Raw genomic sequence first — 24,759 nt, 5'->3', positions numbered from 1 at the left:
TTGTCGATTTTCAAGTAATTGGGATTTAAACAGCGGAATTTACACAACTAATTGATGCGGATTTTGCTGTGGTTTACGTAATACAGCGCTCCAGGAGACAGGCTTGAATTACGCATGTAGGGGGAATTTAACAATACATGCAATCAGCTTGACTTTATGACAAAGTCCTATGTAGAACTACAGAAAAGTAAGATTGTATTCTGAACGTGTTAAACAAAAGTAATTTGCAAGCCAAACTGTGCAGTTCAGATAGGGTTGAATCGGAAACAGAAATTAATACGAGTGTCAGAAGATTTATCCGAAATGTATTATTAGAAATCAGCCATCTATTGTTGTTTACCACTATGACGTTATACTAAGATCGTGCTAGAGACGGCGCACGGTTTAGTCACGTGGGGTGCCTCGTCACTCGGCAGCCGGTACCGGAAAAGTGACTTTTTTGATGATTCGCATCCGGCCAGCAGCAGATGCATTTATACCTGTAGTGTGTAAGGGATCGAGTGTTGCGAGTCACGATGCCGCGTCAATACATCTACACAGCACAACAAACAATTCGTCATTCATATCAAAACAATGAGCCTAAAATAGACTTAAATTTGACATTCTTATAAACGGAGTACGAGTTGGCATAACAATTTCTGAGACGTGTTTTTTACTCACCGCAATTAAAACCCAAAATAAATTAAATTCGATTTCTGTTTGTAATTTATATGGTTCAATGCGGTTATTTTATTGCATTCAGTATACCGCGACACATAAGACCAGCGCGTCTATTGTTTTTAAATGCGTGGGCGCTGTATGCATTATATATATAATGGGTGTCAATTTCAACCAATTTCTCTGGAAATCTTTCGGTGTGATAATACTATAGGTCTGGGTGTAATGGTAAATTTCCTTCACCCGCCACAGATATTATTGTTCTGTGGTTAGGTAGGCGTAAACTAGAACCACAAACTTGCTAAGGCACTCTGTTCACACTACAGCGGTACCGAGTCAAGATGACAATTTCAAAATTTGTAGTTATATACTCCCGCAGGACATACTGGTCACCCAGTAAAAGCGCTGTTCGCGCCAATAAATTGAAGGATCGCTGCCCGCTCGATTTTTAATGACGTTCGCTAACGGCTTGTCAAATACTGGCTGACTTTTCCCAAAGGCACATTAACTCACTTTCGGTGATTTTGTTTGATTTTGAAACGACGCCTTACTCTTATTATACGCTGGTGGTATTCCTATAAGGGTGGTATATACTCGAGCTGTGAAAGTTATTTTTAGTTCAAGAGGTCTAAGGTTTAGCATTGTTTGGTAGGTGGCCTTCCAAATTTAAATCCAGAATATATAAATTTTCACACGGAGTAGATGGGCAGACTTCCGCTTAGTTTTTTGAACAAGATTGTGCGCAAATGTTAGTCGTTTTAAGCCAGATTTGTTTCGAAAGTCTTTTTTCTGAGTTTTTAGTCAAATTTTAAAATATTATACATTGGTTTAATAATAAGCAGGAATGCTAGCTTTGTCTATATATTAATAATTATCTTTTCTATTTATTTACCTATTCATTCGTCGCTAACGCGAAGGCTCTGACAGCCGCGTGTTGATGACCTTAAAGATAAATCAGACGATGCACAGTACCGGAAAATATAGCGTCATTATTTGCTAGTGCTATGGTGTTAATTGTACAATTGAGATTAAGCTGAGCGCAGGGCGCGATTGCTTTTGAGGGATATGACGAATTCGACAAACAGGAAACAACGTAACAAGCCCCAAACAGTGTTCGCTTGTAAGTCAGTGAACATATGTTGTTGCCATCGTGTTTCGTACTTCTGGTACCTCGAATTGCGAAACAGTTTGTCGAAACCGGTGTGCTAAGGGAAGTTCATTCGTTGTATTTTTATACGCAGATTAGCAGTGTACTCATAACGCTGTGAGCATTTTCGCGGCAGTGCGCCTCACTGGAACTTTACTCGCACGTTACGTCTGCAGAAAATAAGAGAAAAAGGCGCAGGCCCAAACTTTTTATGGACTGTGGAAGTCTCTCGTTCCAACGCAGTTTAGTGATTAGGCAAAGATGCGAACATTGAAAGCTAAGCTGCAAATATTAAGGTTAATGTCGACTTGCCCGTGTCGTGGCCTGTTTTTAATTGCGCGCTGCTTTGAATTAACGAAACTACGTTATTACATTTATTCTGGCGTCAATATACATCTTTAAATGTCCGCTGAGAGAATGCAAGTTATTATTAAGCGTAAGCCATGCAGGCAGCGTTTTTGGCGCAGTATGTAATTATCGTTTCAATGAAAGCGCGTCGGTCGATCGGCAGCCCAATACGGCGGATTTATTAGTACGGCTGCTTTCTGTATATGTAGCGGAAGTGGTTAATGAAACATGATCCCTAGCACGAGTATGAAGTTTTGGTTTAGTACTTGCTATGTTTGTATCACGAACATGCTTCGTTTTCTGCTTCCCTGGTATGACGCAAAGCTGTGTCAAGTCTGATGTTGATGGTATCTGCATCATGCAGCATTCAGGAAAAGAAGTATAAACTATATGAACATACAGAAAGGAAGTTTGCGTATTATTAAGCGGAGGGTTTCTCAGATATTGTCGTGTTAAGGGCTCAGGTTTGCCGCGATACTTTTACAAGTTAAAGTTTAAGTTTTCACATGTGTTTTGCAAAATATTACATTAATAAATGCGCCGAACGGATTTAAAACACCTAATCCTAACGCGAACCTGAAGTGTTAAACCTAAACACAACAGATTAACCAGACAGCAGCAGTATGATATATTTTATAGTTTTGACTTTTGGTAGCCGCTTTCAGACCTTTGACTTATTACTTTTCGCTGTTTTAATGACCTTTTATTCCCAGGGATTTTAAGTGCTGTGTCGATCGTACGTTTGCGGCAGAATGTCAGCCAAGCAGACGCGCTTGTTTCCCGATGTGCTCAGCGGAAATTCGATCAACGTTTCTACCTTACCGTTTGCTGAGAACGAATCGTGCGTGCCTTTAAAAGAGCCGTTTATACACGCAGTATCCGCAGTGCCGGCTTTGGTGGTGATTGAAAACCTTGTCATACTACTTGCTCTGGTCTTGTACAGAAGCCGACTCAAGCACAGTAATGTTTACCGTTATGTGGCGAGCACCTTGGTTGCTAATTTGGTCACCAGCGCCCTTGGCTTTTATCACTTTATCAACTACTATTATGGAATCGAGTCAGCTCACCCGAATCATTGGTGGGCCTTTCGAAAAGGTTAGTTACGTTCATATGGCTGTTGGCAAGGTATTGGTATTATAGTATTTGGCAGGCTGTAAATAGTTTCCTCATTAATCCCCTTTGTAAACTATGTGAACTAAAATCCCAAACTGATTATTTAAACAGAATAAAAGTAACTTCACGATAAGTTTAAGAAGATGTTGTAATTTTCGCGTAAGTGGCAATTAGTAGGTATTTTTTCCGATATCATATTCGACCACTAATTTTAATATATAGCGGAGTGGGGTAAGATGAGACATGTTTTCATTTTCTCTTTCTATTTGGTAGCAAACACAGAATATGTACATCATCATTTTACACCTGTTTCTCCAGGAGAGCGTTGTTAATTGTTCAAAACACTATATACATGTGATTTAGCTGCTAAAACAGTATCCCATTTTACCCAAAGTAAATAATTGTTATTTCTGCAGGTATGACGCTTGCCTTGTCTCTTGTGTTGTGCGGCAACATTGGCTTAATGATATACGGCATCGAAGACAGTACATACATTGTTGGCAGAGTTTCAATGCAGACCTCAGAACAGTCAACAAGATTGGACCCAAAATTCCGAAGGCGAAAGGCCAACGCGTTAATATGCGTTGTCTGGGCTCTGCCTACCATATATGGCCTGTTGGCGATGACTGATTGGAATTGTACGAATTTATGCAGTTGCACGTTGAGTTACAAGTCAGGAAAATATCTCTGCCCCGTCGGAAGGTGTTCACATATCTATACTCCAATGTCAAAGAGCTATCTTTTAGTTGTTGTGATCTTATGGGCTCTGGAATGCATTGGGCTTCTTTTCCTACTTTGTAGATCATTCTGCAACATCCGGGGAAGAGGAGACGGGAGCGAGAGCGGAGGTCGAAAGATCAGCATCCGAAAAGCGCTCGGAAAGTACCATGCATCACATCACACTGTCACCATTCTATTCATCCTCTTCGTAGTCTGCACTGCGCCAATCATGGGTCTTTTTTTCGCTGATTTTATCCAACAAGATGCTCATTTCAGTCACTTTCTTGTTAACTGCATCACACCGCTTCCCCTGGTATACTGTGTTGTGAGTCCTATCCTTATCACACAGAAATTATCTGGAGTTCGATCCGCACTTCTCATGGTAATGACTTTCTCGTGGCTTAAGCCACAAAGTAACACTGGGCCAAAGAATGGGGAGAAAAAGACGCCCCAAACCCCTGACAGCACCAATCCTACTACGCATTAGTACCGATATTTTGTTCATTGATCAATTAACTGTGTGAAATAAACCAACGAACAAACATAGCAGTTTTGCTCGTCGTTTTCTAAGAAAAGCTAAATAGCGACAGTCGGTATAGATTTGTTTACTTAACTTTTGGCTGTGCATTTACATCTGTATACCTTTTTCGCGTAGTTATATTTATACTAGGTTTGGGTAAGATGAAATATGTTTACATTCTCTTTTCTAGTCTTTTTTGTGGTAAACAAAGAATATTTATGAAGTTATGTTACCGTATAGTCCCGCGGCTCTAAAGTGTCGTAACTGTTTAACGCACGATAAGGAAGTATTTTCTACACTAATTCATCGAATTTGGGACATTGTAAACTGTTCCCACTTGCTTTAACGCTATAGTCGACCATTCCCACTACGCAGCTAATATATGAACTTGTATTAAACAGCGGAAGCGAGATGTCCGAATGGCTCCTTTTATAGTGGTGACAGACATGACCGAAAATAGGAAAGAGCGATACACTCCGAAATTAGAAAACCCCTACTGTTCCTACTGACCGTGGGCAAATTTGTGCGGTAATTGGCATTCAAGCTTTCTTGGTTTCAGGAGCACTATACATCATCACATTTCCTGTGAATTGCTTGTATTTGCTTGCGGTCTCAGGTGCCTTGACACAAGCCTAATAATAGGAAGTGGATTGCGCAATTTTGTCGCTTAATTTTATGTTGCTTCCTTCTCGGCAGCACGTACGGAACTGTTAATTGCCGGTACTAATTGATAAATCGCTCTTGCGGTTGCCAAAAGAACAGAAGCCAAAGGCTGTATACTTCTCAATCTAAGAAAATCCATTGGATTTTCTAGAGATTAAGTTTGGTATTTTATTTAAAGCGACAGCTGCTTTTTGCATAACGTTGCAGCTTACTTTCACAACCTTCTGTTTTTTGACATTCCTTTTGCAAAGGTTTTAACGAAAGTATCCGCTTTTTCGATATGTCTTTAAAATTCCAGTAACTGCGTGTACAATTGCTTGCCTTCCAACCAAGTGGCATATGGACTCGATATTTTAAAGTAATAGCACGTAAAACGCCGAAATTCTACCAAATTTTAACAAAATATTCCGAAACCGCGCATTTCAAAAACCATATTTACCTAAACATGTTTAGGTAGGTATCTATGAAAGAACACAGCGGTTTGACAAAAAAAATCCCCCTCAAAATAATCCCCTACAAAACTAGAAAGCTACATAAGTAAGTACGCGGTATTTAAAACAAAAATCCTGTTTTAATGAATGTCTTTGAATAAATGAGTGTAAATAGGTTACCTTTATTCTCAGTCATTTGCCGCTCCGAGTTGGTGCAAGATATCTATTGACACTCCGCAAACGCTGGTTTGTTTATTCTGTGCGGCAGATATCAAAACAAACTTCTTCGCACGTTTACCAAGCAGAGAAGGAACACGGAAACGGCAAGCTTATTTCCGTATAGTTTTAAGCCGTGTTTGTAGCAAGATGAGTTCACAAAATCGTGGCAATGTTACAATTGTAGGAGGAGGACCGGTAAGTACAAAATGCAATAAATTGTTACTTTAATATTTTTACCCAATGTTGTCTTGTATTGATAAATTACTGGTATTCTATGTTACATATATGTTTGTTTTTAAATGCGGTCTAAATTGTAAAGATGATGCTAGTAAAGAATCCTCTCCCTTCCGTAACCATTATAACCCCTAAAACTACCAACCTCTAACACTTTCCTCCAGCCTAATCTGTAACGTACCGAAGGATTCTTGATTAGTGCCAAATTTTAAACAAAAAACTTACTGTAACATTTCATATTATAGGCAATGCATTATAATTAGGTGTATATTCACCAACACCTGAAAGCTATTGGCAATATCAAGGTGTTGTATTAAACCTATTTAAAATTGCAATGCATTATTTGTTGATGTGGATTACAGGTGGGAGCATTACAAGCATGTTTGTTGTCACGTAGGGGATACCATGTTGATTTGCATGAGGCCAGGAAAGGTAAACTGAACTTATCAATTATAAGTTAGACTTAAAAAAATATATATACTCATACGGATGCAATATTCCATTTTGTTTTACCTGTGGCCTTTATGCCCCAAATAAAATATGTATAGTAGGGTGGGGGAAGATCGAATACCCTTTTCATTCTATTTTTTCGTCCCATTTGGTAGTAAACAAAGAACATTCACAGAATTATTAAACTATATCCTCATAACTTTCATAGACTGTTGTTAATTGTTTAATAACGATCCGGATAGTTGCATATCATGTGTTAAAGATGTCTCGTCTTTTCCGACCCTACTATATTGTAGATTTTGTATGTTTGTTCATGGATTCAATCAAGTATCTTTAAATGGTATGATTATACATCTTAAAAAATGTACTTGAAAAGCAAACTAATATAGGTTATTATGTGAACTAATGTATATATTGGGAAATTTTCTTACACATGAATTAAATTATTAAACTTAAAATCCATTACAGATATTCGGAGAACTGATTTTGCTGCTGGTCGTAGTATTAACCTTGCTCTCTCATATCGAGGAATACAATCGTTGAAACGAGCTGGTTTAGATGAGAAGGTTATATAACACAAGTTAATACATCGATACACATTTAGTTTTTCTTTATATTAAAATAGCCGCTAAACCTAGGGTGGTAGGGTAGCCGGGCTAAAAATTTTTGCACTACATTAATCAGAAAAAACATATTTTTTTTCTATACGTCTTTAATCAGTAAGTATTAGAAACCAATAAGTTTGATTTGTGTCATAGGAATGCAGGCCTAACTATCCCTGCTTTCCTTGTCTTTGCAAAGGTTTGGCTCCCATGCACTACTATCTATACCAAGTCCTTGAGGATCTCGAATTTAGGCCACATTTGGCCCATTACCTCAATGTGCCTAAGAGTAGCCTATACAGTACATATAAATAATTGGTAATAATCATGTATGTTATTATACTTAGCTTTCTCCTTCAGATTAAAAGCCTTGGTATAGCAATGCACAGTCGAATGATTCATCCATTAAATAAACCATGTTATAAAATACCATATGGAAGAAAAGGACAGGTTAGCCATAGTTGTAATATAGGCATTTGATTTTTAGATTACTTTTATAATAAATTTTTTTTTATATGTACTTGTAATATATAGTAGGGTAGGGAAAGGTAGGACACGGTTAATTGTTTAAACGTGTCCTATCTTACCCCACCCTACTATACAATTTAAAAAAAAATGCCTTCTTTAGTCTTTACTTAACAAAAATATGTTTATGGTTTAAAACTTGTTTATATTTCATCCCATCTTTTGTTTTCATTCAGTATCTCCTTTCTATTGATCGTTTAAAGCTAAACCAAGATCTTTTAACTGGTAAGTTGCTGTTTATTGTTTTACAATGTTTGAAGTGTATGACCATAAAACTAACAAGTCGTGCCTCTACTCAGTTGTCACTAATGTGGTGTACAGATTCCCAGTTATGACCAAAACTGTATCTTCACAAATCACAAATTTTAACACTTTAAATGCACATAGTTTTAAGTCATATATAGATACATTGTTCAATAGAAAAATGTGTGTTTTTATAGCCTTAGATAGGGATGCACATTACAGAATAATTAGGTATTCTAGAATACTTTATTTCAAATCTAGAATTCCGAATCTAGAAATTCGAATCTTTTTATATTTGATGAGGCATTAAACAGAATACCAAATGCCGTAATTAGATTCGAATACAAAAGGATTCGAATCTCATGGATTCGAAATACTGTAATGTGCATCCCTAGCCTTAGAAAATAAATACACTATAATTTCAGCTGCCGAAAAAATGGACAACATTGATTTGCACTTCAGTTCAAAACTTGTCTCCTGTGACGTAGACACTGCAACAGCAACATTTAAAACGTAATTTCTTGTTTTTAGAGAATTAAATATACATAGAATGGTAAAGAGAAACTTTATTCTGTCAAGTTTATTGTAAATCTATTTGTCACATGTAAAAAAACATGGTCTGCGCTATCATTTTCGAAAAGTTAAATAAAAATTATGTTGTGTTACTTCTGCTACCAGGCAGAATGTAAATAATCATTCATCAGCTCATCTGGTCTAAAAAAACAAAGTGTATTTCCAATGTTTGGTCTGCCTTTTGACAAGACTTCATCAGGGTAAGTGTTATGTCATGTAGCGGCACCGAAGCTTGTTTTTAACAGGGAAAATGAAGGAAATATTGATGAAACATCACAAGTGTTATTCGGGTGTGATGGTGCATACTCTGCTGTTCGTAGGCAGCTACAAAGAGGGTTGTTCGACTACGCACAAGTCTATATTCCTCATGGTTATAAAGAACTCTGCATACCACCCACTTGTGATGGAGAAGTAAGTTTTTACCATTGTGATTTAGACATCGATACGGATACTGATTGGTGAATGTGACTTTGCGCAAGGCACTTAACAGACGTTGCCCAAACCCAGTGGTCACTAATGGGTTGTAGCACCATTGGTGTCAGGGTAATGTGCAAACTATTGCCCAAATCTCAAGATCCAGATCCCATGGCATGCCATGCTGTAGATACTCTCCCACATAGAATATAAAAAAACTAGTAGAAACTATGTTCCATTTGTTTTACAGTATGCCATGCCACCCAACCACCTGCACATCTGGCCAAGGCACACGTTCATGCTTATAGCTCTGCCTAATCTGGTAAGCTAACAGTGTGTGTACATTAGGATAAGTTGTGGTTTTAAAGTATACTCTACTGGAATAACTTTAGAACTTCTTTCAGTTTGATGGGGGTACTTTTTTTAAATGTGATATGTTGTAAAATTGAGTTTTAACGTATTTTGATTTTAAAAGAACAAAATTAAGTACTTAAAAACGTTTGTATCCTATTATTAAAATTTATGTATAAGTTTTTTTTAATAATATTACCAAAAAAAATAATTTACTTCCAAATTTTATAACTAGATTGTTTTTTTTAGGATAAATCCTTCACATGTACTCTGTTCATGCCAATTACTAAGTTTGAAACACTTAAAACTGGAGATGATGTTATGGATTTATTTATGCGAGTGTTTCCAGACAGCGTGCCACTTATTGGAGAGTAAGTTTTACAATATATTGAATAACATAAACGCTAAACCATTTAAAATTCCAGAGAGGCAGGAATAGTTCTTACATACTGATACATGCAGTAAAAAGTCGCATATATGTGATAACTCGTAAGCAGGCACGAGGTGTATGAAACAGAACATGTTATAACGACTGCCGTCGTTAAGTAATAACATGTTATAAAACAAAAGTTTGCAATAATGTTTGAAACAAGATCACTGTAAACCTTTCAGGTGTGTTGCGCTCTTGTTGCATGTAACACATTGTAGCAATACCCGCCATGGTTCTTTATACAACCAAAATCTGTACATATATTACGACATTAAGTAATGCTTTTAATTTTTACCAACAGAGAATTTCTGAAAAAAGATTTTTTCAAACTCCCACCACTTCCTATTATTACAGTGAAGGTAATGACGGATTTTCTCTTTTAATATTTAAGATTCTACTTCATTTGTTTTCCGAAGATATAGGTATCAAATTTACATTACAATGTCAGGCACAATGGCACTGTCTTTTGTCCAGAGGATATGGGTTTAAGATTTGACGCTGCTTGCATTGTGGGAGTACGTGGCAAGACACATAACAGAAATTCCAGTCCAGTGGTTACTTTTGGGCCAGACATCATTAAAATAAATCTAAAATAATTACCTTTCTAGTTACATAATTTATTCATTCAAAATTCTACATCATAATTTTGTATTCTAACTTACCCACATATACCCTCAGTGTTCTCCATACCATTACAAGAACAAGGTAGCTCTACTAGGCGACGCAGCTCATTCTATGACTCCATTTTTTGGCCAAGGTTTAAACTCTGTAAGTAAAATCTTTAACAGATTTTGATTTATTTGCTGGAGCTTTACTAATACCTTTGGTTTACTATAACTATGGCGTGATTATAAATTTGTTTCTGTGTAAAAAACTATAACATTGCAGTTGCCAATCTTTGCTGCTTCGCTTTTGCTTAGCCCTATAACATATATTTTCCATGCAATTTAAATACACATAATTAAGGTGATCATACTTTAACAAACATCCAGGGTTTGGAAGACACTCTTCTCTTTGATGAGCTGATGGAAAAATATGATTGTGATTTTGGTGAGGTGTAAATATAGGCTCAGTTATAGAATATTTTACATAACTCTGGTATTTTTTATTTTAAAATGCTGTAGCAGTAAGATACCTTTAGCTAGCACATAAGCTTCAATAATAATTCTGTAAAAATCCTTGTATGATAGTGATAATATATATTTATTCGGTATTACAAGTGGGCTAGACATTTCTTAAAGCTTTGGTGCAGTGCAGCTATTGCTATGATATAACAAGCTACATTTGTACTCTTGCGTGTGTTACACTCTTACCTTGCAAAATTTCAGCTCAATAAATGCAAATGATGCTCTAATAAATCGGTCTTCTTTTTGGTACAGTATAATTTATTGAACGCCTATGTTGAAATTAAGATATCCCATTTCCATTCTTAACCCAAGTTTTTCAGATAAGGTATTACCTATGTATTCTGAAATTCGGTGCCCTGATGGTCATGCGATATCTGACCTCTCCCACAAGAACTACATTGAGGTAACATATTTTATTGACCACAATTGTTACAAACTGTTTTCATCCACAATGCTTCCAATTAAATGTTAACATGCTTTGAACCTAAAGCGCACTTTAACGACTATCATTTTGTCCCTATAATATATCTTTCGTTTTTACCTATTCTATAATTTTCACTTCTGTGATTAAAGAGAAAAATATAAATTATTAGTATTATTAATCTTTATATATAACACTATTAAGCCTTTGCATTATGCATGTCATAATTAATACAACATTATAATTTACCGTTCTTCTTTCAGATGAGAGACAGTGTAACATCATTTTGGTTTCTGTTCCGTAAAAAAGTGGATACAATTCTGCACTTTTTATTCCCTTCATTGATTGTCCCAAAATATTCAATGGTACAACAAGTTTTTGTCCTATATATTTAAAGTGTTCTATTCCAGAGTGTTTAAATTACTTTAGATTACACTGGAGGTGTAATTTACTTTAAAAGAAACTATAATTGCATTACTTTGTAAGAGGTTGTAGGGCTACTTTGTGGTGCATAACGTGTTATATATACTTAGCAGTCGGTTGAATATGTGTGTTTAATCAATAGATTTTTGTTTCTAGGTTGCCTTTACTAGAACCAGATATAGCAAAGTGATCACAGATTCAGAAAAGAATACAAAAGTATGTATAAATGTTATTTAAAATTATTGTCTATGTTTTATGTGTTTTATTCATGTAACTTATTAAAATGCTATAGAAAACTTTATCTTCATATTCAAATTGTTGATTTGTCACAAAATTGTAAAAATATGAACACATATCTGTTTCATAAGACTATGACCTTAAGATTTCAATTGTTTCATTTATTATCAGATCATAAATGTTTCACTGATCGGTTCATTTGCTGTTCTTGTTGGTTTTGTCATCTCTGCTTACTGGAGAACTCAAAAAGGAGAATCTATAATTCCGGAAATATTCTTTACTGCCTGGCGAAGCCTGAGTAGCACAACAGCCTGTTTTCGAAATAATTTTTTGTAAAAAGTAGCACTTTTTAAGCAAAATCACATTATGTGTTTTAAGGGTGATATTGTATCATTGTAGTAAATATGCAAGCAATCATATTTTAAATGAAATAGCAATAATCTTTACATTTAGCCTACTTTACCTATAGTTTTAGTGGGTAATGTTTTTTTGTTTTTTATGTGATGTACATGCGTGTATAAGTATACCTTTAATCAAACAAATCATTTCCTTTCTTCAATGTTTTAATGGGTGTATTTTGTATTCAGTGTATAGCACAGTCTCTATATAAACATGTTTGTAAACTTTATATACAGACTCTTAGTATACTGTATTTAGAGGCATTTAGCATGTGTCACATACAATGTGGATGTAATTAGATACGTTGCATGGTGAAACGGTGACTGTATTTGTAATATTCCGTTGTTTTGAAAGTCTACTACCGTTACATTCATTCATTACATTCATTCATTCATTTATATATGCAATCAAATGTATTGTTTAAAAGAAACTTGGTTAATATTTCGTTTCTTAATTTAAAGTGCAGGTGTATGAAAATAAAATATTTTAGAATACTTTTGTCTTAACAAGTACATAATGGTATAAAAATACTTAAATATGACATAAAAAAACGACGATGGTTTATTTCGCTCCCCGATTATTCCAAAGCGCCGACGTGCCAGGTTACCAGAAACAGTGACGACTTCTTCATTTTTGACGTGTCGAAAATTTGCTCACGAATTTTACAAAACTTGATAATTTTAATTTGGTCTCTTTTATTTAAATTGAAGCTTAAATAAGATTTATTTGTTGCAGCATCATCAGTTTGGTAACTGCTATAAGTAGTGGGTATATAAAACAGAAAGGCGAGAAATTAACGCCATGCTGACAAAGTTTGAAACCAAATCAGCTCGCGTGAAAGGTAATACACTGTTTTGACAATATTGTTTTTCTTAACTGTTGATTTTCCACATTTGTGACTGTTACAAAGGTAAAACAGTATTTATGCTTGTGGTTTTACGATTATTTCATGCACTACTAAATGTATGTTGTTGCTATAGTATAAATGAATACCATAAATAAGCTTTATATTTTCAGGTCTCTCATTTCATCCAAAGCGACCATGGGTATTATCCTCTTTACACAATGGTTGTATTCAACTATGGGATTACAGGATGTGCACATTGATTGATAAATTTGAGGAGCATGATGGTAAGATACTGGAAACCATGACTATGACCGATTCAGTGGCTATTCAGATTGTAAAAATGCCTGTACTAACAATTAAACCTTAGAAATAATCCGCCGCCAATTTGTAAAAAAAAAATATTTAATTTAAATTTTGAACAAAAATTATTTAAATAAGTGTTTAAACAATATACCCTTTTCCCAAATGCCAACTTTTCACTTTTCCAATCTGGTTTGCCATTTTTTCTTTGAGATATCTTCAATGTGTTCAAATCTTGGTGCGATATCACTGTGCACACTTTGCAACATTTGTTAATCCTGTTACTTTATGTTCCAGGTCCAGTAAGAGGAGTTTGCTTTCACAGCCAACAACCTTTATTTGTATCTGGTGGAGATGATTATAAAATCAAGGTAAATTTACTTAATTTGTTGGTACTTACTTTTTTGTAAAGAATTATCTCCTTTTTTGAATGTATAAATATCAAAAATGCTTGTCCTTTTATGCTATACAGCTTGGATTGCAATTTCCCCTTTTAAAAGTTTTAACCTTAAATAAATACCTGTATAACTTTTTAAAACATTACAACCCCTAGATTTGTTTCATAGAATGCCAGTCTAACTATCTCTGCCTTTTCTGCATTCAATTTGCCGGCTATTCATATAACTTTTTTTTAATATCATGATTTCATGCACAGATCTGGAATTACAAGTTAAGAAGATGCCTCTTCACTCTTCTGGGCCATCTGGATTACATTAGAACTGCAGTTTTCCACCACGAGTACCCATGGATCCTCAGTGCTTCAGATGATCAGGTGGGGACATATTTCTGGCAATAAATTAGGATCACTATTTGTAATTCTGGAAAGTTTTTGAGGCTTTTAGAACCTATAAAAGTTCGTTTTTGGTACTTATATTACAAAAAAAGCCTAAAAGGGCAATTGACCCAATTTAAAAACCTTTTTTTAAAGAAACCAATTTAACCCAAAACTGGCCACACATCTTTATAGCAAATTTTTAACACAACAGACCATTCGGATTTGGAACTGGCAGTCAAGAAACTGCATTGCTGTTCTTACCGGGCACAACCATTATGTGATGTCAGCTCAATTCCATCCAACCGATGACCTCATCGTGTCTGCTTCTCTGGATCAAACTGCAAGAGTGTGGGACATATCTGGTAAGGTTTTGACGTAAAATTTTTTTTCATTTTATCTGATTAACTGGACCCTTCTTTTGTGAAAACCAAGTATAAAATAACAATGCCCTTTGTGCTAGACATCTGGTTCTTGCCCGATTGTAAAAAAATCGCTTCTGTAAGCCACTTGTATTTATGTCGTAGGGAGTCATCTTTAGTTGGTCGCCCTTTTCAAACAGAATAAATCAAAATAACCAGATACAAAATATTCCTTATGCATAAAAATTAGAAGGTTTTATTTATTTTTTTAGTTTTTTCATTCATTATTTTAAAATATTAACACCCCCGCTTAAACAGGTTTACGTAAGAAGAACTTATCCCCTGGTGGTAATTCGTTAGAGGAGACAGTAAGGGGAACACCTGGTTCTGCAGGTGGTCCAAGTTCCATCGAGTTGTTTGGAAGTACTGACTTCTTGGTCAAACATGTTTTGGAGGTATGTTTACAATCTACATGTTTCTATTTTGTGTAGGTTTTTTAAAAGAGAATGAATACAAAAGACAATCTTTCCCCAACTTACTATTTATAGATTGAAGTATCTTGAATACTATGCAGTTTGTAGGTTTTATAAGATTAAATAAAATTTACAATGCAAATTAGCAACAAATTTAAGAGTTCATTTTAATTCTCACGTTGCTAAAAATGGTTTTAGTTTTAAACCAAAACATTTGAAAATGTTGATAATCTGTCTGGATTATTATGTTTTTGCATTCAAAACAGAACATTGCTTATATTTCTCCATTTATTTCAAATTAACCTTAAATCTCAGGGTCACGATCGTGGGGTAAACTGGGCATGCTTCCACCCCAGCCTACCAGTAGTGGTAACAGCAGCTGATGATCGACTTGTTAAACTGTGGAGGATGAATGAGTCAAAGGCTTGGGAGGTGGATTCATGCAGAGGTCATTACAACAATGTCTCTTGTTGCTCCTTCCATCCAAGACAAGACCTCATTATTAGCGCTTCCGAGGATAAATCCATCCGCGTGTGGGACATGGGAAAGAGATCAAGTATTCAGTCATTTAGAAGGGACCAAGACAGGTGGGAAGTTGTGTGAGCTATCCTGTTGCTGTATGTTTTACTGTGACGCTGTGACAAGGGGAACACTGATAGCTCACTAGTTGACATGTTTTATTTAGTTGTTCTATGTTTGGGTAATGGGACAAATCTGGCCTAAACCCCAGGTTCTCAACAAGGACCTTACTCATATAGCATTGAATGGAAACTCCTGTTGTTACTGGTTAATAGGAATTACATCCGTCAATATGCCAACATGGCTGTTAACACTATGTACAAATTACTGATAATAAATAAAAAAAAAGTTTACAAAAATTTTCAACTGTAGTAATTTTTTTAGATTCTGGATTTTGTCTTGCCACCCAACTTTGAACTTGTTCGCTGCCGGCCACGATAACGGGATGGTCATATTTAAGTTGGAGAGAGAAAGACCAGCATTCGCCACCCATGGCAACATGTTGTATTATGTCAAGGAGAAATATTTACGTCGTCTTGACTTTACAACAAGCAAGGACCTTCCTATTATGCAACTTAGAAGGTGGGACTGTTTTTTTTACCATATCACTTTATTTGTACAACTATACAGTATTATAGTGTCATTGTAACTTATGTTCACTTAGCCCAAGGAAACAGAGACATGTAAAATTAGGTATATCTAGAATTTGCCCTATTTAATAATAAAAAGCATTTTTTTGCTAATTTTTTAAATTAATTTATGGTTAAAAAAAGGGTTTGACACTGAAATGTGTTTAATGATAAAGAATGCATTTTGCTACTAAAACGTTTTTAATAATAAAAATGCATTTTTGTTACTTAAATATATTTAAAAAATTAAAAAAAACTTGCTTATAATTTACATGCTCTTTACTCCAACCTAGTGGTTCAAAGACGAGTGTTTTTGCTCTCTCATATAATCCTGCTGAGAACACTGTCCTTGTTACATCTCGTGCGTCTAACATTGAGAATTCCCACTATGACCTTTACCAGGTTCCCAAGAACGTGGATTCTTCTAACCCTGACTGTAAGTTTAAGTTTCATTTTCATATTCTGTGTTTCTATTTTATATGGGTAAGGTCTAGTTCATGTTTAAGGTATGGATATTATAAGTTTTGTCAAACAATACTGTTATATGTGGCAAACCATTACTGAAAGGTATGCTCCCCTGGGGTAATTTAATATGTTTTTACCTTTTGAATCAGCTTTATGTATTTATTCATCCACTTTTACATTTTTTACATTCTACTCGGCGGTTTAATGTATTCTATTATTTTTGATCGAATTTGTTCTTTTCTTCACCACTTTTTTCACACCTTAGCACCTGAAGGTAGGAGAGCATCAGACCCTTCTGCACCGTTGCCTATAAATGCACATCTTTTTATTAAATCATTTATACTATTTTGCATTAGACCTGGTGGTTTACCCATTTGTTTATATCCTTTAGCACCTGAGGGCAAGAGAGCATCAGGCCTTACTGCGGTGTGGGTCGCTCGTAATCGGTTCGCTGTACTTGACCGAACGCACACGATCGTCATCAAGAGTTTGAAGAACGACATAATGAAGAAGATACAAGTCCCTGGCGTAGATGAGATCTTCCATGCCGGTACTGGAGCACTTTTGCTACGAAGTGCAGATGGTGTAACACTCTATGATGTGCAACAGAAGAGGTAACTGCTACTGTAGGATTTTGTTTGTTTCAAGCCTAAATCGCTAGTTTTTTACAATATGTGTGAGTAACTGAAATGTCCTTTTTTTACAAAAATACCATTGGGTATTCTGTATTCATACAAAAATGTTGTAAAAATGCCTCAGTGGTGCTTATTAAATCTTACAACCCTTCTGTATAGTTTCTTGTATTTTACAATTCCTTATAAGGGGGATTTTTTGAACAAAAGATTCATTCTCCTTTTAACTCAATTGTACCCTTTCCACAGAACCCTTGCATCTGTAAAAATAGCCAAAGTAAAGTACGTTGTTTGGTCGAGTGATATGTCCCATGTCGCCCTGCTTGCAAAACACAACATCGCGATTTGTAATCGGAAGTTGGAATCTCTCTCCACGGTCCATGAGAACGTGAGAGTAAAGTCTGGAGCTTGGGAGGAGAGTGGTGTCTTCATCTACACAACTTCAAACCATATCAAATACGCTCTTACTAATGGGTAAGGAATAATGTGTGTAGTGGAGTAGTAATAGATTGTTGGTCACAGATTTTTCTACTCGTATTTTTTACAAAAAAGTTACACAAAAGTGAAAATATTAACATTTAATCAAAAAGTAGCAAATTGCAATGGCATTAGACTGTACCGATGAGTGAAGAAATAATATGTTTGCATTTCATATTGTGTTAATAGAGTAGCTATAAGCTTCTGGTTGCAGATTTTTCTGCTAAAAAAATGAAATAAGAAAATCAGGAAAAAGTCATATTTTTAACAAAAAAGTTACAAAATTGTCTCAACTAAAAACCTTCAGCCAAATAGGAACCCTTCTTTTAAATGCATTTATTTGTGTCGGTGATCATGATGATGTAATCATGTATATTTATTTATACCTCAATTTAGAACGAATCATGATCATATAATCACATGCATTTATACTAAATTCTCATATGATCGTGATCATATAATCCTGCAGGGATCACGGCATCATACGAACTCTTGATCTTCCCATTTACATCACGAGAGTACGAGCCACGAACGTTTATTGTCTCGATCGCGAAACTCGACCGAGGGTTCTGTCTATTGACCCAACGGAGTTTAAATTTAAGGTAAAATTTGAAATCTTCTTCAATTGTGTTTTTCTAATACAAATGTGGCAACTCTTTGTATGCTTATGAATACGTAATAAAGTTAATTTACAAACTGTGCCTATGATATATATATAATTTTTATTTATTTTTTGTATAGGTTTGTGTACCAGTACTAGCCTTTACATTTAAAAATTATGTCTATGCCAATGCTCTTCAAAATATGCCAGAGGTGCACCAGTTCCAAAGGGTATACAAGGGTGCATCACAAACTTCAACAATTTTCAGCAATAATACTCAGTTTTGAACATTTTTAACAAATTTAGCCACTTTCCTACAGTTGTTTTGTATGAATTCTATATCTTGCATTACTGGGAATTGCGAAAGGTCATTAATTTTACGTTAAAGCAATCCGGAGTGCATGAGTCTCAAAAAAGGTTGAAGAGCACTGGTCTATGCAACAAAGTTTCATTTCATTCCTTTATAACAGATGGCGCTAGTAAACAGAAAATACGACGAGGTGTTACACATGGTTCGCAACAGTAAACTGGTTGGACAATCCATCATTGCTTATTTGCAACAGAAGGGTTACCCCGAGGTTGCTTTGCATTTTGTGAAGGATGACAAGACAAGATTCACCCTTGCTGTGGAATGCGGGGATATTGAGGTATGTGGTGATTAGAAATAAACATTTGATTTAAATATTCAATTGAATTTTGTGGCTTTGAAATATACTTGGCACATTATGTCTGCAATGATTTAACACATTTACCAAAACTACAACACCCACATGTCATTTAAACTGTGTCCGTTTGTAAAGCTGTGTTTATTCTATGTGGGTGAGGCCCTTCTTGAGGACCTGGCATTTCGGATTTAGCCTATTACCCCAGCACCCTGACTGCTTGTGTGCTTCGTTTATGCAATTTATAAATATCAAAGAGGCAGTATGATTCTATAGTTCTCTTTGAAAATAAACAGCTACAAATCAAATAAATAGCTACATTCCACCAATCCAAACATTCCAGGTGGCACTGGCTGCTGCGAAAGCTTTGGAAGACAAACAATGCTGGGAAAGACTCGCTGAAGTTGCTCTCGCATGCGGAAACCACCAAGTGGTAGAAATGGCGTACAAACGAACGAAGAACTTCGATAAGCTCGCTTTTCTTTACCTACTCACTGGAAACCTGGAAAATTTAAGAATGATGATCAAGATTGGTGAGAATGGGTTTAATTTTTTCCTATTTCTATTTCTATTTCAATTTATTCCTTTTTCTTTTAGTATTTTTTATTTTATTTCAAATTTAATTCAGCACTTTAGATTTCTATTTAAATAGAGGACTGGTGATCCTGATGCAGCAGTAGAGTTTATACTTTTCTTGAATAATATGAAATGCTCATAATAAAAAATTATTATAGCTGTATGGTTAAAAATTGCCTTTTCTACTGTTATTTCTAGGTTAAAAAAACGAAAAAAAGAGTTCTAAAATTTCTAATATACAAACCGTTCTTCCTCTTTAGCCGAGATCCGAAAAGATACATCCGGGCACTACCAGGCTGCTCTTTACCTTGGTGATGTTGCCGAGAGAGTAAAAGTCCTCCGTGGATGCGGGCAGAAGTCTCTCGCTTACCTCACAGCGAAGACACATGGATTAGAAGAGGAGGCAAGTCAGTTGGAGGAAGAAGACTCTCCTAGTGTCCCTGAGAACGCAGTTCTTCTCCAACCCCCTCCTCCTATTCAACAATGCAAAGATAACTGGCCCCTACTAACTGTCAGTAAAGGTAATAAACTGGGAGTTTATGGCATGTTTTGTATTATTTATAAAAGATATTTCACTTTCTGCACATTTTTTATATTTTTAATGATCAAGTACAAACTGGCCTCTACTCAAACTATCAGTAAAGGTAATATACTTGGAACTTATGTCATATTTTAAAGGTAATATGCTGTAAGTTCTATATGGCATGTTTGATTTGCTGTCAGTGAAGGTACATTCGTCTACTCTAAATCTTTAAAAGTCATTCAAAAAAATCATTTAAAAGACATTTTTTTGGACACTGTTTTGATGTAAAATGCATTCCATCTTCAAAATCCTCTTCTTTCCATAGGATTCTTCCAGGAGTCCCGAGTAGGGAAGGGAGGTTCAGGTGGAGGACTTGCTGCGGATGTTGATATTGATGAAGACACAGCTGGATGGGGAGATGATGTTGATATCATCCTGGATGAGGAAGGAGCAATCGTGGATGAGGAGTTTGAGGATGCAGATGATGGTATGAAGAAATAGATAAAACCCGATTTTTTTAAATTAATTTGTTCTGAGCTCTGCAAGTTTTCTGATGGTTGTTTTTGTTGGGCGATTTTTTTCCTATTTTTAAACTAGTTTTCTGGTAGTGGGTTGCTGTTTTTACTCTTTGTTATTAACTTTTATTAATAATTAGATTAATTTAATTTTTTAAGTATGGAAACCATTCATTTTTTTCTTCCTTTATTAAATTGATGACTTTTAGGAGCAGGAGGAGAGGGAGGGGGCTGGGATGTTGATGATGATGATCTTGATCTTCCTGCTGATCTTGACATAGCTGCGGATGTTGGAGGAGAGGGAGAAGGATATTTTGTTGCTCCTACTAAAGGTAAGGTATCATCTTTTCCCCAAAAAAATAATAAAAAAAAATAAAAAAAGGTGTCTTCTTAATAAACATAAAAATATCGTCGCTTTTCATCTTAGAAATATCCAAAAATTAACATTTTATTGTATGTGTTCATACGTATAAGTACTAAACTTTTTAAAATACAGGATAGGCTGAAATAAGAAACACATTCTCATTAAACAAATATAACTTTTTGGTTTTAATTCTTATTAAACCCATACATGTTCCATGAATTCTTGTGTTATTTTTACATCATTTATTCATACATTATCACAACAGGAACACCTCAGTCACAAGTCTGGTGCAATAACTCCCAGTTACCTGTGGATCATATAACTGCTGGATCATTCGACACAGCATTTAGGGTAAGTGCACAAACTTCAATACTTGATATTACAGTGTGTTTTCCTTGATATAAATATACTTGCTGTTGCTGCCAGGTGCCAGCCATATTTAAGGTTCAAATCTTCTGGGAATTTTGATGACGTCCTATTTAGGTCAACTTCAATAGGATATGCCCTTAGATGTAAAAAAAAACACATTTTTTAACAAATATTTTTTACACATTTTTAAATTTTACTTAAAAAGATATTTTCGAAAAAGCATTTTAACAGATTACTTTACAAACCTCCCAAAAGCCATTTTTAAATCTTTTTTCGTTCCCAGCTTCTTCAAGACCAAGTTGGCGTTGTAGATTTCAAACCTTACAAGCAGCTATTCTTGCACACGTACGCCCGTGCACGCAGTGCATTCACCGCTGTACCAGGTATACCCCCTATGTTTGGCAACCCACATCGAAACTGGAGGGAGGCCGGAGCAAAATCGGGGTTACCGGTTGTTGGGCTTACCCTCGCTACCCTCGCTGCAAGGCTACAGGTTAGTTGATTAAAATTGTTTTTACTTTATGTCCTCAACTTTATTACAAAGTTAGTTGCTTTAAAATTTCACATAAAAATGAAATAATTAGTATATGTATAGCCACCATGCTCTAGTCACTATTATAGGCCAGTTGCTTTAAAATTAGCAATGTTTTTTATAAAGTTTTTTATAAGAAGTACATATGTATCTGTACATACATACTGTTTTTATTTTTTTACAAGTTTTTTATAAGATGTAAAAAAATAATAACAGTATGTATGTACAAATACATATGTGCTTCTAAACCCTTGAATGTAAAAGAATCTATGAATAGAGTAGACACATTCCTGTGTTTGCGTTTCTTACAACTTTTTGAGCGCACAAGTTATTTTTTAAGAACTGTCTTTAGGCTTAATGTACTTCTAATAGGTGTCTCAAAAAGACAAATTGCTAAGCAATACTGCCATCTATTTTAACCCAAAAATCTCTAGTTCAATTATTAATTTATTAATTATTACCAGGATGCTTACAAACTAACCACGCAAGGTAAATTTGAGGATGCCATCGTTAAATTTCGTGAGATATTACTTTCTGTACCACTGCTGGTGGTAGATAACAAACAAGAAATAAATGAGGTAAAAAATAATCTTTTAACGGCTCATCTAGTATGAAAAACTTAAGGTATTTCTGACGTTTCGTTTGCCAATCTTAAATTTCTTTAATAGGTGTATGTATCAATGTGTCCATGGGCAAACATTTAATGAGCATTACTTTAACCCAGTAGTCACTAATCTAATGGGTTGTAGGTAACTTGTAGCACTCTGGGTGTCGTAGTAATTGGCAAACTCCCACCAAATCGAAGTTACAATGGTAGCTCCTGCTGTAGGACTTCAAACACATAGAACAGAATACAACTTCCACTTTTAAAACATTTCACCCACCCCAGGCACAACACTTCATGCCATCCTACCAACCCAACCAAATAGAATAATATAAAACTTGCAATTATAAACCTCCCTAACCCCTTAACCAGGCACAGCAGCTCATCACTATATGTCGTGAGTATTTGGTTGGTCTATCTATGGAACAGGAAAGGAAGAAACTTCCAAAATCGAACTTGAAAGAACAAATGAGGATCTGTGAGATGGCTGCATACCTTACACACTGTCAGTGGCAACCTGTACATTTAATACTCGCACTAAGGACAGCTCAGACTGTTTTCTTCAAGCTCAAGAATTATAAGGTAATTTAGGTGATAATGTAGATTGTATAATACTAGAATGTTTTAAAGAAGTTTGCAATATGTGAATAATTATAAAACAAAAAATAGGACTTATTAAAATTAAGAGAAAAAGAGAAAAATATGAAGAGTAACTTATTAAAAAGTAACTCAAATAACAATTAGTTGAACAATTCCTCATCTTTATAAGAAACGAGAAATTATGAGTAAAAAAACCTAATGAAAAAGTAAACCATAAAAAAGTTACCCATAAAAAGTAAACCATAAAATGTAACCCATAAAACGTAACCCATAAAATGTAACCCATAACAAGTAACCCATAAAAAGTAACCCATAAAAAGTAACCCATAAAAAGTAACCCATAAAAAGTAATCCATAAAAAGTAACCCATAAAAATAACCCATTAAAAGTTAAGCCATAATTAAATTAACATTTTTTCATCACAGAGTGCTGCGATTTTTGCTCGTCGATTATTAGAGCTTGGTCCGAAGCCCGACGTTGCATCCCAAACAAGAAAAATTATCGCTGCCTGTGACAAGAACCCAATCGACACCCATGAACTAAGATACGACGCGCATAACCCATTCGATATTTGCGCTGCTTCCTATATTCCTATATATAGGTAGGTTACATTTTTGTATCTTAGGTTGTTTCCAAAGCATTTGGTTTTGCAGTGCATTTTTAGTCTGAACAATCACACATATTTATATTTAATGTTTTTTGATGAATTTCGTTTTGCAGTGCATTTTAAATCACCTTTTAATATATTCAATGTTATTTTTTAGGGGTAAACCCGTTGAGAAATGTCCGCTAAGTGGAGCATGTTACGACCCAGATTTTAAGGGTGAAGTCTGTAGAGTCACAACTTGCACGGAGATAGGAAAAAGCTGCATGGGCTTGAGAGTCAGCGCTATACAGTTCCGCTAAATAGCCCTTTGGATATCCCTGTTTTCTTCTTGAGATATATATGTACAGCACGTTATGCCTTGATCATTTTGTCCCTATTTAAACTCTTGTGCAATTTGGGGCATTCTGCTATAGCAAGCAAGGGGGACTGTAGAAATTCAAGATTCCTAAAGAAAGGCGTGACTTAAACCATATTATGTGGTGTTTATTGCTTGTATGATTTGCGCATAGTATGAATCTTAATAAAATATATAACGACCGGAAAAATTTGGCAGTGTTTGGTTGGGTACTGATAGATGAAGATGGCACACCAAGTTAAAAGTTTTCCTATTAATATTTAAGTCTTATAAGGATGCAGGCCATAGGATTGATCAGATTTATACCAAGGTTATTGCATTACCTCAACACTGAGATTGCAATAATGCTTTTAATACTCTATGAATGCGAAGACTTCTTGACCATTTCAAGGTTATAGTACATCTAGAACAGTGCTCTTCAACCTTTTTTGGGTTTGTGAACCCCTAAAGTTGTTGCGACAAACTCATGCACCCCTGATTGTTTTAACTGTACAGAGCACAGACGAGTTGTTTGTTCATAACTTGCTCATGAATATCAACCGTACAGTGGAAAATGGACCACACATTCTAACTTAGTTGAAAATGGACCACACATTCGAACATGACACAAACTGATTAAATAGTAAAAGGATAAGTTCCTCTCTGGTCAACTCTACCAGGGAGCAAGTTTCTTTTAACAGTATTGCTGTATTATACACTACATCATTGCAATAAAAGCACCCGCGCAA

At 35.3% G+C, this 24,759-nt stretch overlaps 3 protein-coding genes across 4 annotated transcripts; all 3 read left to right on the top strand.

Annotated features, from left to right (window-relative positions):
* The first annotated feature begins 2,865 nt into the window (after positions 1 to 2,865).
* On the top strand, positions 2,866 to 4,534 carry LOC100175004 (sphingosine 1-phosphate receptor 4). Its single transcript, XM_026834459.1, has 2 exons — positions 2,866 to 3,247; positions 3,682 to 4,534. Exons 1-2 carry the CDS (start codon positions 2,905 to 2,907, stop codon positions 4,470 to 4,472), a joined length of 1,134 nt encoding a protein of 377 aa, XP_026690260.1. The 5' UTR covers positions 2,866 to 2,904; the 3' UTR covers positions 4,473 to 4,534.
* A 1,080-nt stretch (positions 4,535 to 5,614) lies between these two features.
* Positions 5,615 to 12,585, top strand: LOC100186825 (kynurenine 3-monooxygenase). Of its 2 annotated transcripts, XM_026834457.1 has the most exons (17): positions 5,615 to 5,705; positions 5,792 to 6,013; positions 6,415 to 6,484; positions 6,971 to 7,068; positions 7,465 to 7,554; positions 7,806 to 7,854; positions 8,298 to 8,385; positions 8,691 to 8,856; positions 9,110 to 9,181; positions 9,460 to 9,581; positions 9,942 to 9,999; positions 10,319 to 10,408; positions 10,633 to 10,690; positions 11,088 to 11,170; positions 11,452 to 11,553; positions 11,768 to 11,827; positions 12,020 to 12,585. In XM_026834457.1, the coding sequence occupies exons 2-17, from the start codon at positions 5,966 to 5,968 to the stop codon at positions 12,182 to 12,184; spliced, it is 1,419 nt and encodes a 472-aa protein (XP_026690258.1). In that variant the 5' UTR covers positions 5,615 to 5,705; positions 5,792 to 5,965; the 3' UTR covers positions 12,185 to 12,585. The 2 variants fall into 2 exon arrangements, with proteins under 2 accessions (XP_026690258.1, XP_002131315.1); XM_002131279.4 differs by lacking the exon at positions 5,615 to 5,705 and having other exon boundaries at positions 5,743 to 6,013.
* LOC100185196 (coatomer subunit alpha) lies at positions 12,410 to 24,221 on the top strand. The gene is made up of 23 exons (XM_002131228.4): positions 12,410 to 13,088; positions 13,265 to 13,378; positions 13,692 to 13,765; positions 14,050 to 14,166; positions 14,381 to 14,531; positions 14,847 to 14,983; positions 15,317 to 15,588; positions 15,905 to 16,102; positions 16,443 to 16,585; positions 17,006 to 17,228; positions 17,496 to 17,720; positions 18,193 to 18,325; positions 18,795 to 18,971; positions 19,330 to 19,519; positions 19,823 to 20,083; positions 20,411 to 20,572; positions 20,810 to 20,932; positions 21,230 to 21,315; positions 21,617 to 21,826; positions 22,330 to 22,443; positions 22,842 to 23,051; positions 23,495 to 23,670; positions 23,834 to 24,221. The coding sequence occupies exons 1-23, from the start codon at positions 13,049 to 13,051 to the stop codon at positions 23,973 to 23,975; spliced, it is 3,678 nt and encodes a 1,225-aa protein (XP_002131264.1). The 5' UTR covers positions 12,410 to 13,048; the 3' UTR covers positions 23,976 to 24,221.
* The last annotated feature ends 538 nt before the right edge of the window (positions 24,222 to 24,759 follow it).

Source organism: Ciona intestinalis, chromosome 5 (genome assembly GCF_000224145.3).
Source record: "Ciona intestinalis chromosome 5, KH, whole genome shotgun sequence".
In the NCBI taxonomy this organism is placed as follows: Eukaryota; Metazoa; Chordata; class Ascidiacea; order Phlebobranchia; family Cionidae; genus Ciona; species Ciona intestinalis.
This window is presented reverse-complemented; position numbering and strand designations above follow the sequence as displayed.